The 18775-nt window shown below is 41.1% G+C and overlaps 1 protein-coding gene across 2 annotated transcripts in view; it reads right to left on the bottom strand.

The window, feature by feature from the left end:
• The window catches only part of plekhg5b (pleckstrin homology domain containing, family G (with RhoGef domain) member 5b), a gene marked incomplete at its 3' end in the record, with an annotated part of 91253 nt that overhangs the window by 60497 nt on the left and 11981 nt on the right, over window positions 1-18775 (bottom strand). For both annotated transcript variants that reach the window (XM_080497011.1, XM_080497012.1), the window contains exon 2: window positions 1499-1575. In XM_080497011.1, coding sequence (XP_080353137.1) covers window positions 1499-1575 — 77 coding nt within the window. The remainder of the gene's footprint in view (window positions 1-1498; window positions 1576-18775) is intronic.

The following is an 18775-nucleotide window of genomic DNA, read 5'->3' as shown; positions in this document are numbered from 1 at the left end:
ACGCAAAGCAACTTGTTTGGTTGAGCACACTCTGCGGTATAGGCTGAGATAAGTACTTGTTAAGGTTGGAAAAACCTCATTGTGGTTAAAATAACTACATTGTTAATGTTTGGAGATCTTTCTCATCATGGTTGGAATAATATCCTTTTGGCTAAAGGTTAGGACAACCAACCATCATGGCTGTAGCGAGAAGGAACTGGTATGGCGGTCAGCAGGAAGAGAGACGCAAACACTGGTCCTTAGTGTGTCCTGGACACAGGCTGGAGTTTCTCGAGGGACTGGTCCGTACATTTAGATAACATTTCCAAGTGAAAAATTTACATTTCTGTTTGTTCACATGACAATGGTGAGTCTCTAATAACAGCCACCAGAGGGGAATGTTTTCTCAACGCGCTCGTCTCCCTCAGGCTGAAAGCAACATTGCTGAAAGGCGAAGTCCTGGAATTCAATACCTTTTCTGCACAAACACGAAAAAATTGCCTCAACACAACTATAGCATCACCTGTTGTTGCATCATGACATGGAAACGCCAGTGTTTTAACATTTCTTGTGTTACCGTTTCTGCTGCGATTGCCATGAAAACATTGAATGTGTAGATCTTTACTGAAATTAATCTAAAAACACTATACTATTTCCAGCAGCTTGTTCTGGTTCAAACACAACATCGGCATTGAAGTTGTGGTGTCAACTGTTTTGAAGCCTGAATTTGAAATAACGAGTACCAAAGACGATGTCACTGTTCACCCTGTACAAACAGAATATGTTAGCAGTGTAATATTTGATCTAGTAATCTAGGTCACTTCTTGCCAGAATTTATCAATAGAACTCAAGAGCTTAAAAGAAATTAGCAAAATTAAAGATGCAATACCATCCCAGCGCAACAAATTAAGTATAAACATATAAAATGACAATAACAAGCTGGAATTGATGGGAGAGACTTTATGAGCGTTACCGATTGTTTCTTAGGATGTGTGTCAATTTGTCAGCTACTTTTTTTGTCTTTTTTCTTTCTCTCTTTTTTCTTTCTTTCTTTTTTTTTTTGTTTACAGAGGGCACCACAGGCCGCTCAATATTCTTCCTGCTGCAACCATAATTCAACCCTGGTCCCTCATCAATATGGATAAGATGGGCTAAGGTACATTTTCCAATAAACTCCACTGACTTCCAATAAAACACTGCATCCAGTTCAAAACTCTACCTGCTCACATTTAATCCATCCATTCAAAACTTTCTTTGACTCACTGGCCTCCATTAGCCAGCATGGAGTTACTTTAAAGCTACATTGATCATATTGATCCAGTTCACAGTTGTAATTTTTGACTTAAAATATCAGCTTTTGCTTTTAGCTACTGCAATTGATTGTGTTGTTAAAAGTCATATTCAAGATCTTCATTGAGGGTCAAGTCCAGGAGAGAAGCATTCATTTTTTTAATAAGAAAAAATGTTAAACCTGTCATTCTCATGGATTAAGACTTTTCTTTAAGTTTTAGCGTCTTACCTTGGAGGCCCTCCTGTGATCAGGACACTCGGGGTGCTGGCACATCACTCCATCCTCCTCCTGGACAGGCTTGTCATCTGAAACACAACAACACAGGTCAGTTTGACATCCCTGCACTAAAATATTAAAGCAGCCACCCAGCCAGCTGTATATGCATTAACACACCTTTCTTGGCAAAACTGCCCGTGTTTATATAAAGATGGGAGCGGGAAAAAAAAAGGCTGGAGAGGGACTACGAATACAAGAAGCACTCTCACACCGTGACAGAGGCCAAGAAGCTGTGTAATGAATTTTTCTCTCTCTTTTTTTTTTTTTAAAGAAGAGGAGAGAATTTGGGTTAAAGACTTTACTTGAAGGAAAGGTAAACAGAAGGAAAAGGGTTGGGTGTGTTTTTGGGAGGCGATCAGAGGGAAAGGAGTAACGAGCAAAGAGGCCGGAAGAAAATGGAGCAAATGAGAGGAAGCCCCATTCTGCGTCTTGAACCAAAAGTGCACTCACGGTGGGTTCGCTCGCTGCACTCCACTGCACAATAACAAATCACCGTTGTCAAATAAACGTCTAAAATCTTCCTTCACCAGTTGCATTGAGAGTTTGATAAAAGGCAGTGTTTATACCTCCATCTTCTCCATGTACACACAAGATAAAAATATCATAACAAGAGACCCCGAGCGCACCACTATTTATGTCGGCGTAATGAGAAAAACAGCAAACGCACGTGTAGAAAGGAGGGGAAAAAAAGCAATCAGGAGGCAAGAGAATCAGAGGAGGGATCAGACAGTGAAGGTGCTCGCTAAGAAGGTCTCACATTTCTAAGCAAAACAAGACTTTGTTGTAAAATCCTTTGCAGCCAGCTCAGATAACCTGTTTATTTTAATGCCACCATTAAAATACCAGCTTTAAATCACGATTAACAGGGAAGACTTCAGATAGGCTGATAAGATTTATATTTTAAAATGTCAACTTCTCAGTGTGGCATTTATACAGTGCTCCGTAGTTTGCATATAAAAATATTAAAGCATTGTTGTGTTGTTTTACTCTTTTACGTTCTGTATGATTCATAGAAATAGTTTTGCTAAAAGTTACATGAAATATGTAATACGAGCTAGAGCATGAGGTTAAATCTTCACCTTGAATATTTGACACCTGGGTTTGAGTCTCTGCAGGATGAACGGTAAACATTGTGAAAACTAGCCAAATCTATGGTGTAAGTTGTAATGACTAAAATGGAACCGCTGAGCAGACTATGGTTACTTATATTTAATCTGGCTGCACAATATACTGTAATGTCACCACTGTCATGACATTAACATGTGCAATATACATAATCGCAAAAGACAGACTGAATTTTAAATCTGACAGAAAAATGTAAATGATTTTTTTAAATGAAACATCTTAAACAATTTAATCAATTCACGACCTTAAATACTTTGGAACTGGCAACAACGTAGAAATGAGACGGACAAAAAACAAAGTCTTGTAAAAGCCCAGTCACAGCTATTACTGATCAGGGGCAAGATAAAGACCACAGTGAGTTGGAGAACAAAAAGACGGTTTATCATTTATCGTGTACCACAAGTTCACCTGCAGTCCTGATAAACAGAATAAATACACAAATGAATGCACCCACCATCACAACGGGGAGGGATACATCCCTTCATCTACTGTATGGCCCTCACTCTAAGGCAATTTCACCAGCAACACAGCAAAACTTCCAATGAATGCATTTTATATTCGAGGGACCCATTTCTACAATGTTTTAAGTGAAAATACATGATTGACTAAAACTACAAAACTACCAAGTTCCAGGAGAATATGGACTGGGAATCATGACACTCTGGAGGACGCCATTGTTGTTACTCACTGTGCAGAAGAACTATTCACTGTCGCCCTCGTGCACATGCGCAGTAGAAGCGTTTCAGAAAAGTTGCATTTCACCCCCGTTTCCATAGAGACGGAGTCAGAGCATTGTTAGAAAGTTGCAGTCCAATTTGGGAGCAGTTTACAAAAAGTTCCATTTTCAGTGGTTCCGTCATGTTTCACGGACGCCCAAAACACCACAAAAACAATTTCTGTTTTCACTTGAAAGCCCAAACAAAGCAGAGCTGAGAATTCCACCAGCAAAAGTAACTCTGGGGCTACTGCCAACAAAATTGTTAGCTGCTTGTGACACAAATCATAACCTGCATATTTGTATATTATTATAACATAGCTGAATATGTCATTTACCATTTCACCCACTGAGAAAAATAATTTACCATCATGAAAGAATTTGTGATGCCCTCCTCTGAGCTGTGGAGCAGAAACAAGTCACCTTGAGTCATCCACTTGACTACAGCTACACTGGCGGGTCAGAAGGTGCTCGTGAGGAAGAAGGAAAAACACTATAATTGGTGCATTCCTCAGAGCCCGAGGCCTCCCCACAGGGAAGGTAAGGGTCAATCTGTCTACAGTGAGTTCACTTTACAGTAGTGAAAACAAGACTAAGAGTCCACAGGCGTGTTAGAAAGCTGCGAGACTGTACCGAGGTACTGAGGGGCTTCAACTCGGTGCAAAAGGTTACCAGGCCAATGCACTGATGTTTAGAAAAAACCCTTTTAGCAGAGTACACCAACAGGCAAACATTTGATGAAGAGGATGATATATCTTCATTCCTTGTGAACCAGGGATGTCAGACATGCAGGCTGTGCATACACAAGAGGGATCAATCTGGCCTGCTGGAGGTTTTGCATGTTGTCCATTAGCCTGCATGGCTTTTCAGGTGAAAAACCAAACCCAAATTACTTGTAAATGAAAATGTGATCGAGTCTGGCTGCCACTCCAGAGTGTACACAACTTCAATTGGCTAGCATGAGCTCCACCATTTTAATTTTAAATTCAATCATGCATTTTGATTTTGTTACATTTTGCCTACACTACAGTCAAACACAGTCGCAATAGGGTTCGGGATTTTTCTTCTTCGAGGTACTCTAGGAGCATTCTGTTGTCATACAGTGACCTCTAGAGGACCTTGATCGTATCAAGTCGCATCTTAGCATAAGTTGCATGACAAGCTAAATAATTAAAGACAAGTGTGATGTACAGTCTGCTATGTTTACAAACCTGCACACAACTAACTGTCATTTCTTGAACCGTGCCCTCCGTGTAGTTTGAAAGCTTCAGCCGAGCATTTTAGCAAACCAACTGAAGCCCAGACTGCTCTGTCAAAGTTCCAACACCTTCCAGGAAAGCAGAAAAACGCAGGCCGAGACGCGCTCTCAGCTCCGACTGTGGCCTCACGGATAATGGCTCCCCCCGGGTTTACAAGCAGCAAGCTGCAGAGGGAGCTTCCAGCTTTTATGGAATGCTTCCCAAAGAGGCCGAACCTCCTTCACCACAGAGAGACTTCACGGTTTTCCACTGAACAAATGTTACATGGCCTCATCGGTGTGATCTCATGTCTCATCACAGGGATGTGGAAGAGTAAACACACCATGAAACCGGTTCCTCTGAAGGTCCAGAGGCCAGCTCATGCTTGAAAGGCCAAGTATTCCTCACTGTTTTGAGTTACTTGATTATGAGTGAAAGAGGCTGCCCAATTATCACCCCAACAGCAGTTTCCCTCGGCTCGATGGAGGGTTCAGTGACTCTCGGCTCACTGTTTTGACGTTGCCGCCTGTAGATGTATTGTTCGGCGGAGTCTTGCCACTTTCATCAGTGTTGTTTTGACCACAGCCTGCAGCTGTTTCCACCGAGAAAGCTCCAGAAGCCCACACTACACCACCAGCTCAGTACGGAGCTGGCGGATCGCTGGTAAACTATGATTACAGAGGCTGATCATTTTAATGTGACCAAAACTGAGACACAAGTAGACTGAAAACTGTCATCAAATTTATCTGGGTGGGGGGGGGGGGGAACTTTGCCTTCAACTATTGAATGCGTAAATAAGCAGCTGTTCAAGTAAATTTGTTCCCAAACCAATATAGTGGAGGTTCATTATCAGGTGATGGTGAATGCTGGAATGAAGAAAATTTTAATTATAAGATTCTTTGGGCAGCGGTTCCTAAGCTGGTATCCAGAACCTTTGGCTTTGTACATGGCAGAGAAAACAGATATTAAGACAATATCTTTTGTAAGCTGCCCAATATTAATCTAGAAAATACGTATTTTTCTGTTCTGGGGCCCAGTGATCTGGAATGTGGTCCAAGTAAATGAAGTGGACAATGTCTACCCTCAGAAGACAGTATCGTGAACAAAAGACATGCAATAATGTTGTCGAGTCCTGCAAAAACAGAAATATTCAAGTTAATGAGGTTTATCATTCATTTGTACTGTGCATGCTGCACTTGTTACACTTATGTAACCAATATACTGTAGACCCCAAGCAGGGAAAACCTCAGTGAGATGTTATTAGCCAAATTGTAGTTAAAAGTGAATCTGTATCTTAATTTTTTTTTTGCAATGTATGTTGGCCATAATGATGTCACCATTTAGGCTCATCTGGGTCAGCAGAAGCATCACAGGTCAATACAACTGCATGGGTTACAATGCACACAATGTTGCTTCCTTTGGATTAGTGAAAGTGAAAGCCCTAACTGACCCACAACCCTTAAACTGGATTGATTTCTACCTGTTCTGAGCTTTCTCCTCCTCTTTTCACGACACTGTTTTTGCTAGAATCAGACAATTGACCGTCGAGCCTCCATCTTCTCTCCGACTTGCTCATATCTTGCTGACTCTTCCTCTTTCTCTCCCTCTCTCGGATGAACTAGAATTCCTGAACTCAGCACTGCTGATTGAGCCAAAAGCAAACACACACGCACATGCATGCACGCACGCACGTGACAGCATACAATGAGCTAGCACACCAACTAAAGGGAGACAGTGGTGCATCCCATCCTCGCCTGGAGCAAATGGCCATTAGATACTCCGGAATAATCCAGAGCACACTCAAGCACGCCACATGCACTACTGCTCATTCACAAATCTTCTCCCTTGTCAGTCTCAACTTTGTAGCGTTTTTTTTATAACGAAGTGACTTTTCCTCCTCCTCTTCTGTATTTTAGTAGAGTGATGTTACACTTAGCATTCAGAAGGTACTTGGAATATATTCATACAGAAATCTATGTACCTGCACTATACACCAATATGCCAGAACATTATGACCACCTGAATGATGTTGTGGATGTACAGTGATTCACTGTATATTGTCACAGATTTTTTATAAGAAAAAGAGCTTCTGCTGCAGTTTGAGCCACAGTAGCTCGTCTGTTGGATCAGCTTTTTCTTCCACTTGGCACCACTCAGACCAGGAACCCATCCTCAAGACTGAGGCCCCATTTACACGGCAACGTTCCACGCGACAGCGCTTCTTTCATTTCAGAAACGTTCTGCGTTTACAGGGCAAGGGTTACAATAATGATGCGATGGCATTATTCCCCTCACCTGTCACTGGTCCTGTTTTTATGGCTGATGTGTGAATTTGTTGAATTCAAGGAGTCGTCCTGTTTATCTTTCAAGATTGTATGCTTGCCATTTTATTAACATATCTGGTCTCATGCAACATGTAAAAACTAAGTCTGTGCATTTGCTTACAATTAAGTTTTTTTCATGTTTGCGTGTAATCAACGACGTATTAGTTTATCATACATATAGTGATGCGCTTTACAGATTTAGCAGACAAACAAAGCACAAATGGTGCTCCTGGCAAGTTATGTACTTTTATTTGTTACATAACTATAACACAAATGTCATAAAAAAAAACATTATGAAGACTTCACCTAAGGCTGTTGGAAATTGCATTTATATAATAGATTATTAATTAATGACACTAAGTAAGAGATTACACTGATAATGAAAAAAGTAATTACTTGCAGCCTTCAAGCATGCACGGGTATTTGTTTGGGGGGAAAAATAAACAAAATATACACATATTATTGGTTATGAACTGTCAAGTGCGTAGGATAATTTTGAGAATAGCTACACTAACCCACTCCAGAAAATTAACCATTTGCAGTCATCTATAAGGAGGAAGTAAAGATATAAGATTAAACCCGACATCTCGCTTGAATTTAACCCCATTTGGCAGCTTAGTCGACGTACTGATTCAGACAGAGTTTATATTTGCAGGGGAAAAGGCTTTTATGATGAGGATTAGCTGATGTATGTGACAGCGTAACACTATTTTGGCAAGAGCTGATGGAGTATAAATTTTCCTAAATCCAATAAGGAGCAAGACAGAGTCCACGACTGTTACTCTAAACTCTGATAACATCCAAAAGTGGCTCATGCACAGCGGGGAAACAACGTGGTGGACGTGCTCATTGGAAGCACAGCGTATGTTTAACGCGACAAACCAATGCAGTAATTTCATGATGTGGCCCTTTAAATCACAGTTAATCTATACATTGGTTTATACTCTCATGCCAATGTTAGCATGAAAGCAGATGTACAAAGCTGAATTCATTTTGAACTGTAGGACTACAAATATTCAAAGCTATACACCCTTGGAATGTCAAGCAACTACAGTTTTGTTTTTTATTAAAGACAATTTGGTACATTCTGACACAAGTGCTCTCAAACATTTCTCAGTCAATCTTTTATAGACATTTTTTCCCCCAACCATCTGGAAAACTGTGAAAAAGATATACAAAGATGTACGATACACAATGATTCGTCAGTATTTGATTTATACAACATTCTTGTAACGCAAAAGTTATGGCCCCTCTTAAAACTACATATTTAATTTCAGAATCTTTGTAATACCAGTAAAAGGAAAAAAAATAAACATCATTAGAAAACATACTAAGGTGGATATAATCAATATAGATAGAACATTTTATAATATTTTTTTGTTTTGGTCTATTTATTGAAAAAAATGTTGCACATTGAATAAGATGGTTTATGAGATGATTTCAAGCTTCAAAGTCAAGTTTTCACGAATGATAGCTGCAGTACTTCAAACAGCCTGTAGGGGTGCCATTGGGCTCATTTCAAGAGGCAGTCTCCTCAGGTATGATTGGGCAAAATCTGCCAAGTTGTCTTGGTACCCGTGGATTTCAAATGTAGGTTTCAGATTTATACTTTCCACCTGGCATGGGATCGACAAATTCTCAAAAATGTCCAACGACCTCTGCATCAAGCCTTCCCTTGTTGCACCCTCGACCTCGAAGCCTCGCCAGACCTCCCCGTTAAGGAAGGAAGCGAGCACAAGTCGAGCGCAAATTTAGCTGTAAGCCTTCTATGCTTCTTTTTTTTTTTTTTTTAAGAAGAATGCCAAGAATGCTTCTCTTTGCCTTTTTATTTGTTGAGGTCCCATTGTGGCACAGGGAGAAGCAAAGAGCTTATTCTTGTGTTTGCTCAGCCTTCAACTCCTCTCCCTTCATATCCACATTATGGCTTTGTGGGCCTCTGCTCCCTCCATGGCCCCCACTCGCCCCACATGTAATGTAACGTACACCTTCCTTCCCTGGGCGTAGTTATGAAAAGACTCCTGGGAGAAGAACACAGATGGCAGGCAGGTGGATTGGCATACGGGCAGACTATAAGCTGGCAAAGAGATAACCGCGTCAGCACATGCTGAGCAACAGACTGAAAAGTTTGACTGCAGATGGCTTAAAATCAGAGGAAGAAAACGTAGAAAATGAGGGTCACATCTAATGCTAAGATCTGGAGAATAATGTACTTAGGCAAGCGGTGGTGAATTAGGACCTTAGTCACATTCTTGCTACATTTCTCCATCTGGGGAATTTACACACATAAATATTTGTTTGTTGTTGATGTACTCAAAACTGCTTTAGGTAAAAGTACACACTTGTTTCAATGTGATCGCCAGTCCAGCAAACATGAGAAAGCACAAGAAGTTGTTTTCTGTCAAGAACCTGTACATGTGGTTCATTAAACACAGCAGTTATTCTTTTAATTGAGAAAAGTGCATCACTGTGTCATCAATCTTTTCATCCAAGTTACGGGAGAGAAAGGGCTGAGAGACAGCAGCTCTCTAACTGTTCAAACTCAGAACCAAAATAAGAAGTAAGAAGCCCAAATAAAAATGATTGCATGATAAAAATGATGGTGATTAAGTGCAATTAATCATTAAGAAACTCCATTCAACTAAAAGAGAGTAGTTATTTGGAAGGACAAATGTCAAGATACAGATACATTAAATATAAGTTTTAAGGAAACAAGAAGCAAAAGGTTCACCACTGAAAGCCACAACGTTCCTGTGCAGGTGGACGAGTTGGGGCCTGGTGGAAAGACACATAAACATGAGCAGGTTGCAGCTGTTTTTAATGCTGAGGGTTCAGTGGCAGCGGGGGCAGAACGCAGGCCTTCTGCTTAATGTTGTTTTACCCCCATGGTGGTTAGAATGCACACACACACACACACACACACACACACACACACACACACACACACACACACACACACACACACACACACACACACACACACACACACACACACACACACACACACACACACACACACACACACACACACACACACACACACACACCTTCTGCCCCCTCCACCCTCTGTTGTTCTCCCTCCTTCACCACATCAGAGTGAACCCGAGGTCGCCGTGTATAAAACTGAAAACCACAGAGCGACAAGTGTAAACTACTCCAAAGAGGCGGAGAGGTGTAGTCCCTGACGTTCACCAGAGAGAGGATTTAACAGAAAGCAAATGCCTGATTAACTCTGATGATTCATTTTCAGATTATTTAATAGCAACAAAAAACATTTTAAATCTGCTGGCCTGTTCATGCCTAACACATTAGGAAACCCCCCCCCCAAAAAAACAAGACCCTGTCACCATTTGTAAGACGTGTCATGAGGGGATTACTGCATTTCTTGAATTTCTGGGGGGCATTTTATGTCAGAAAGTACAGTAATTGGTCAAGTCTGAGTGATTATTATATAATGGTGTGACCTTGCAAGAAATTTTATTCTTTTTATGGGCTTTATTGGTGCTAAAGCTTCAAGACAAACAGAGGTATGTTCTACTGTTACAGGAACACATGTCTCAGTACGAATTGTGGATTGTCTGATAGTTGATGGGTTTTTTGGGTCACATCAAAAAAAAAAAATCCACAATGATGGGACTAATGGACATTTTTCTGCAGAACAATGCATCAGAATGCTGAATGTGCTTGAGCCAATGTCTTACTTTAGTTCCAAGGTAAATCCTTCATTTCAGTCTTTCCTGACTTTTGAGGAAGCTATGTTTTTATTCTGCTGAAGGGCATTCATACCCATCAGTGTTCTGATGAAGACATTCCCAAAATGTCTTGCTTGTTGTCTGGTTTTCTTGAAGCAGACACCTCACTCAGTCTTGTGTTGCAATAAAACTGCAGAACTGTGATGACTTGTGCAGAAAACTGACAAAATAATACATTCACAGACTGAACAGGCCATGATTTTATTACACTGATGAACATGCTAATCTGATGTTAATAGCCTACTGTGCCGTACGGCCAATGCGAGTATCAAAGAATGATAATAATCGTGTAAAATTCAAATATCGAAAGAGCCTGAGCACAGTACCAAACAGTTACCAACACTTATTTCAGGGCAGGAAAGTCTGCTGGGTTGATATTTGATTCCGTACTGGAAAGATGGACAATATTGTACATGTTTTCTGAAGGAGATCAGGACTTTATAACCGTAATGGAGATAAAAAGATCAAGATCAAAGCTTCACTGTTGCCTTCATAGCATTCTTCTTTTAGCCTCTGCCAAACAGGTCTGCAGGCGAGTTGACCAGAACGTAGTCAGATTTCCAAGAGGCTGGCAGGCTGAGAGGACAGGATGAAGAACATTCCTCCGCAGCCCTGTGTTATCGCTTCCCCTGCACTAATGGCATAAATCGGACTGCGCAGCGGAAAGTCAGTGCCCCTGTGCCACGTCAAAAAAAAAAAAAAAAAAATGCCCAGAGAGGAGACGGGGAACAATTTCACTTCAGCTCTGTGCTTCTTCAGCAGTAAATATTTCATCCGTGGAGTTGGTCTCGTCCGCCTCAATGCCAGGTCACCGAGTGCTTTCCACAGAAGAACAGAGCAATGGAGGGGAAATAAAGCCTTTCCATGAAGAGTCTAAACGCCCAATGCTCAAAATTTAACTGAACCAGATCATCTCAGGGAAGTTACGGCACAAAATCAGACCTCATGCGTGTTAAAGCATCTCCCATGTTATGTCAGATGCACAGGGATTCAGTGGAGCAGCTCCAAACGACACACGAGTCTCTCGTTTCTTCTTCCACCATGCAGAATAATGTTCACCAGGAGACTCCCACCATGATATCACAGGTGAACACAGTTCATTGGCTGCTTTTCCCTTCCCGAGCATAAAAACAGGACTAAAGCCTCTTTGGTGGGCTCTCTGAGGAGGCACTGAGGCACTGGACAAATTAAGACTCAAACTTCTGTCCAATATCAAACAAAATGCAGGAGACAACTGCCTATCAATGATTGTTTTTTTTTGTTTTTTTTTATTTTAAACACGGAAAAGTTGCTGTTTAAGGTCTTAGTGAAATATATTAATCATAGTAGTTTTGTAGAATAGTGAAATGTAAAAATGGTTGGAAATCTAGTTTTGGGAATAAATGGTAACACTGTAATCAATTTAAATCAGATAATCACCTGAGTTCAATAAAAAAAAATGTTGTTGCTTGTATAAATATTGAATGGCTAGTAGCATGGTTACCTGCCTTATTGATAAACTTTTACAATCCACAACTTTCCATCACAGTACAACTGTCCAAAAAAAAAACCATATCGTAAAATATATTTTTATTGTTTGTTTACAAGCAAAACTACCATGATTGGCTAAAACGCTTCTCAAAAATCACCCAGATCAAAGATAGACTCAACTGTTCTTGAATGCCTTTCAAAAATAATTCAAACCACATTTTAAAAACAATGAAAAACACCTCTCCAAAATCACCCAATTCACATATAACTTCCTACTATAGCCGTCCTTGAAAGCCTCTTCAAAATTACCCGAATTATTGATGACAAATGATGTGACATTTTCTGACCACCTCTTTTCAAGATCACCCTGATCGCAGAAGAATGAAACCAGCCGCCCTTGGATGCCTCTGCAAAACCACTCAAATCATGATGACTGACAGGTTGAACTGTCTTTGAATACCTCGCCAAAATCAACCAAAACACAGCTGACCTTAACTAAACTTTCCGTAAATGCCTTTTAAAATCCAAGCAGATCACAGACGATCAACAATATCAACTGTCCTCGAACGCTTCTACAAATACACTAAATTCATAGATGACTGGCGCGGAACTGCCCTTGAACGCCTCTCCAAAAATCATCCACATCACAAGTCGGTTGTGTGATAAATTACCCAGATCACGCTGACCCACACTGTGTCTCTCCATGAACACCACTCCAAAATCACCTGAATCACAGACAGCTGACACTTTGCAGTCCTTAAACGCCTCTTCAAAAATCACCTAAAGCCAGAGATGTTGTACACAGTGAATGATCCTTAAAGGCCTTTGACAGAAAAGCCTTTGAGTTCATTCACACTATAACACAGTGGAGAGGATTATTCTAGTTATACTAGATGCAAGTCATTTTTTTCCTTCACATCCCACCATGCTACATCATACATTAACAAATCCATTAAAATGGTGTGATCAATATTTTTTTTTTTTTTAAAGTCTCACCAGATAATGTGCCAGTATTATCATAAATACGGTGTGGCACATCATGCTAGTTTTTTATTAACGTAGTAAAATGTCTATCCATATGCAATGGCACCATACACTGTATGTATGTATTATTAAGGACTCCCTTTTTATTATTTCCTCTTTTACTAGATATGCATCCAACACCTGTAACTATTTTACTTGCGCTTCCTTAATATGATCATCTACATTTGTTTCTAATGCCCATGAATGCCTCTTGTAATGTGATCAAGTACAACAACCCTACTCTACATTTTGCATTTACCAACATGCTAATGAACAATATTGCTTAAGACTGATCTTCTGTTACGTTAATTTTTAAAGATGTAGATTAGAGTAGTGTTGAGCAGCACTTCATTATATTGTGGTCTGTTCTTTATTCGTTTTATCATTTTGACCCTCCTACATGCACTTACATTATTAGATTCACCTTTGCTTTTTGCCATCAGAACTGTCTTCCTTCTTGGGGGCCACAAATTCTGACACCATCTGATTGTGGCTGCAGAAACTGAGACTCTCCAGACCAGCCAACCTTTTTTGTCCATTTGTGGCGAGGTTGTGTAAACTCCTGTTTCCTGTTATTAGCTGCCAGCAGCGACACCTTGGATGCTCTTCTACTGCTGCTGCAGCTCATCAGCTTCAAGGTTTAATGTGTCAGAGATGGTCTTCTGCATACCTTGGCTATTACAAGTAGTTATATGAGTTACTGTCGTCTTTCTCTCAACTTGAGGCAGTCTGTCCATTCACCTCTGACCTCTGGCATCAACAAGCTATTTAGTCCCAGAGAACTGCTTCAATTCTTCTCAGTTTTATTTTTTATGTCTTACACAGGCCAAAACTTAATACAAGAGAATTTGAGAGCAAAGAACTGAAATGCATGACAGGTTAGAAAAACTAAACTTAATACAAAGTACATTGGAATGGAATACAGATCCACCAAAAGTAAAGTCAATCGCATGAGATGATGTACCAACTAATGGAGCAGTCACTCTTCCATATCGGTAAACACCAGGCTCTCATCTTGTATAAAGAAAGGCTTCCATGTTTGACAGAATTCAGTAAGTGAACCAATTAATGTTCTCCAGCTTAATAAAGTTAAGTATGTATTTTATCCAGGGGGCGTCAGAGAGGGGCACAGGTGAATTCCACTTAAGAATTAACCATTGTGTTAATAGAGTGACAAAAGCTAGGTGGGAGGGACCGAGTGGGCGGTAAAATCCCAAATAGAGCATAGTGCCATTGGAATAAATGGCGCATTAGTGCATTTTGAGATTGAGGCAAATATATCCGTCCAATAAGTACATAATGAAGGGCATGGCCAGAATGTGTGGGTACGGGTGGCAGAGGCTTCATGGCACCGATCACAGATGGGATCGAGATGACTAAAAACGTTGGCAAGTGGAAATTTGGTGAGGCGAGCAGGATTTTACATCAAGCAGGATTTTATGATGGATGGTTTGAATGGTTTATGATGACTGTGGGTCTGTGCGAAAAGGGATCTAATACTGGATTGAGCAAATAGTTAAAATCTCCTCCCATATTAAGTGAATGAGTGAAAATATGTGGTGACTTCAAAGACATGTCTATAAAGTTATTGTCCCAATTGGGGCCATGTGGTGTATTTGCAAGAATAACTTAGGTATTGTAAAGTTGTCCTAACATACAGCATCTCCCATTGGGATCGGCAATGAGCTTAGATATGTGAATTAGAATGGCCACGCCCACAAAAACTCCCTGGAATGGAGACGGACAAATCAAGCCCAACCATCTCCACTGTAGGTTATCATGAATGGAACGTTTCAGGTGTGTTTCAGGGTGCCGAACCTTTGGAAATGATGCATTACTTTACTTCGGTTAAGAGCCTGATTTATACCTTTGCCGTTTCAGATGACACATTTGAGCCCTCTCCTTGAATGATGTGGTGGTCTATAGTCAGACTGTTTAAGTGAACAGATAAATCAAAGTGAATGACACGTATATGATGACCACTCAAACCTACTTGAAAACATCAAGGAATTGCTATAAGATCAAGTGATGGGACATGAGATGATGTAGGTATCAAGACAATGTGAATATCCTGGCCAGACATTCATAAGCCTTGTTTTTGTCTAGTTTAACACTCAACCACTAAGTTTTAAGTTATTTAAAAAGTTGGTACGGGTGTTAATTCAATCCAAACGACTTATCAAAAGGCAAAACTGTTCCTTTTTCAGTGAAATAAGCCAAAAAGTCTGAAAAGGAGCAACTATTGTTGCTCTAAATTGATTCAGGTGTGATGAAGGGTTACCCTGATGGTATTTCCTTTGTGTTGTTCACTTCCCCAAACAACCTTTGAAATGAGCTGCATGTGGTAGATGACTCATGTTAAATAATAGGTTCAAGAAATATAAACCAGAGTCCGGTTTCATGGTGCGAAAAGCAGACACGCAAAGACAAATTCAAAATTGGGCCAGCTGATCCACCTAATTCAAAGGCTTACCGCACAGATCATGGATGACGTCCAGGGACGAAGACCAAGAGTAGCGTTCGATCCCCGCTTGGGTGAGAGAGGGCGGCAGGGTCTCCAGCTCGTAAGCACCACGCTTCTTCCAATACATGAACATTGTCACTTCTTCAAAGCAGCTAAAGCTTTGCTGTCATAAATATAACTTCAATCTACATATCGACCTAAAACTAAACTTGTACCTCAGTGTTTCGACTGGAACTGTTAAACCTAACAACCTCCGGTTGCCCCAAAAAACTAACGAGCCAAACATCTGCATACATCTAATGAACTATTCCCTTCAGCTATTTTTGAAAAAAAAAAAAACATACAAAAAATAATAATAAGCCATGCCAGCCAGCTTGGATATAAACTGCCAACTGTTCATTCAAAATCTCCACCTGCACAGTTACCTCATCCAGTCTGCACTTGCTAAAACTTGCTTTGAACCTTCTGATCCGTCCTCAGGATCAGGCCAAAAATACCTATCAAGTACAATCCATTACATCTTCAGGGGACAAAAGCCCCGATTCTGCAACTTCTCAGGGTTTTATTGCAGACACCTGCGTTTTACAACCCAGTCTTAAGTAGGTAACAATTGATACGGAACCCCATCATCCTCCTTTCCACAAAGCAGAATCCTTCCACACGTGTCTGAACCTTCTTATCAACACGTCTACCTGCTGATCCTCATGTTTTTTGGGTTCTCCACTAATCACCTACTGAAAGCCAAACACCAGGAGCTGTCAAGCACCAAATGCTTCCCTCTTCTAATCCATTTGCCCGAGCTGTTCCTGACTAAATCACAGGCATCCAACGGGTGAAAGGTGCTGCAAGCTTATCTCCAGGAGCGCCGAGTAACATTGCCTTTGTCGTCGCCTCGATTTTATCCAAAGTTTCTCACACTGTACCAAACTTGCGTGTGAGGCAAGCTGCTCATGTTAAAGCTCTGTGTAGAATCTCCTGACGATGGGGGGGCTTTCTGCCCACTCCATCGGACAAGTGTTGTATTCATGCAGAGGTGAGTTGCATGCTGGGACGGGCAATCTGGGCCAATGGCTTTTGGTCTGGGTGGCACAAAGATCTCTTTTAAACCTCCTCCTACATCCTGAGTGGACTTTCTTTATGTTTTTCTCAAACTGTAAAAGGCTGACATTTTTCTGCATTGATTAGTGCCCGCGCCCTTTATGTCTCCCGAAAGATTTATTCCTTTTTATGAATGCAGCAGTTCTGTGGCGAATGAGCTCAGTTATTTCTGTGGACGTACAATGCACCCATAGGCCCTTTTGAAAATGAGCACAGGCAAATGAGCAAAAGGGGAGTCTTGTTACAAAGTGCTGAGACAATGCACACCGCTTCTCTAACACCCTCCAATAACAACCGAAGGGTTAAAACAACACACTGCTAGATAACTTAAGTTGAGGCATAATATTTTCCCCAGCATTGCTTAAAAGGCTGATGCACTGCTATTATGCATCTAAAACGGGAGAAGAAATACTGTGAGAATGTGCTGCGCCGGCCGGGGGAAGGGAGGGATGTTGTCACACATAGCGACCCACATGTCCAATTTTGGGATAAGAAATTAGAGGGTAGGATGGGAGCCGGTTTGCTGCGCGGCTCTGGGCTTTGCAGACATATGGTAATAATCTCAAGCAGCTTTGAGCGCGCAGCTTCCCTTTTAATGAAGAGAGCAGTCATGCAGCATGAGAACCCGGCTGCAAACACAAGGGCCAATTTCCACCTACTACAGAAACAAAGCGCGAGGCACGCCGCTTCGCTTTCATCATCCGCCATCAGATCAACAACATAGCTGCTTCATTAGGGTATGATACCACTGAAATGCAAATGCATTTCCACCAGGCCCTATGTATGAATTTTTACAATTGGGGAAAACAATTGTGGAATGAAAACAAAGACGTGTATTTTAGGTTAATTAGCTTGATATTGGTCAGCACAAACCCACTGCAAACACCTGCACCATCGACCACTACAAAGATTATTCCATGCACAAATCTCATGTAAGGTTTGAGTTATTCCAGCACATTCAGTTTTCACAAGTTTAAAAACACTTCCATTCCCAAGATTAACGATTGGTTACCCCCCATCTCGTCCAGTCTATGTATCAAAATGTTGGGCAGGACACAGAGCATTAAATGTCTACCAATTTTGGTCAAACACTTTCCATTACATCGTCTCAGCTGGTGTCTAAAAAGGAGACAAATAGAGAAATCCATTATATCAATAAAGTCCATTTACAATACCCTGTGAGAAGGTGACATCCCCTTCTCACTGTAAAACAAAGATTTTGGAGCACATGCACACAGTGTTGGGCGTTTCTCATCTGGGAAGTATGAAGTGGGAGTGCTTATGAACATTGGGAGTTTGTGTTGGGGATGGGTTGTGGCATGTGGTCACCCACACTGGCGTGGGTGCAGCCGGAGTGCGCATCGCCATACATTTACATTTATTACATTGTTCTGCTCATTTATTACTGCAAATTTTAAGGGATATTAATTTCGGGTGGTTGAAACATCCCTTGGAATCGCGTTCCAGCCCAGCCTGTCCTGATTGGCCCAATTCAGGGTGGGGCTGGGCTTATTTAAGGAGGCACACCTTCAGTGTCAAAGAGGACTGAGAGACTGAGGCCACAGCCACACAAGCAAAAACGATCTTCGCCAAACTTCAAAAACGCCGCCTCTTATGGATGATTGGCCAAAAACAGCTCATTTACGTGAACCGGCGTTCTCGTGTTGACGGCCTCTGAGAGAAGAAGTCTGAGTCAGCCAGCTTGCTGGCGGTTTGTTTCAACTCTTGTGAAAAGAAAGTTTGAAATAAAACCAATTTAATTTTTGAAATGCCGACAACCAGCTCATCCTTTCCTCATCCACTCAACCACAACCAGGACAAACCAATCCCGTGTCGGGGTGACCCCCTCTGTCCCTCACATACCCACAATGCAGCTCCAGCTCTTCTTTTGCCTCTTTCAACCATTTCAACAACCTCATCTTTTAAACCCCCTCATCCCAAGGAGTTTAACAAAAAAAAAAAGAATTAAGTCACAAAAAAACCATGACGTAATCACGATAAAATCATCTGGATTATTTTTCCA

The sequence above is a fragment of the Blennius ocellaris genome, assembly GCF_963422515.1.
Source record: "Blennius ocellaris genome assembly, chromosome: 5".
NCBI lineage: Eukaryota > Metazoa > Chordata > Actinopteri > Blenniiformes > Blenniidae > Blennius > Blennius ocellaris.
Note: the sequence above shows the minus strand (reverse complement) of the source record. Positions and strands in the feature narration are given on the sequence as shown.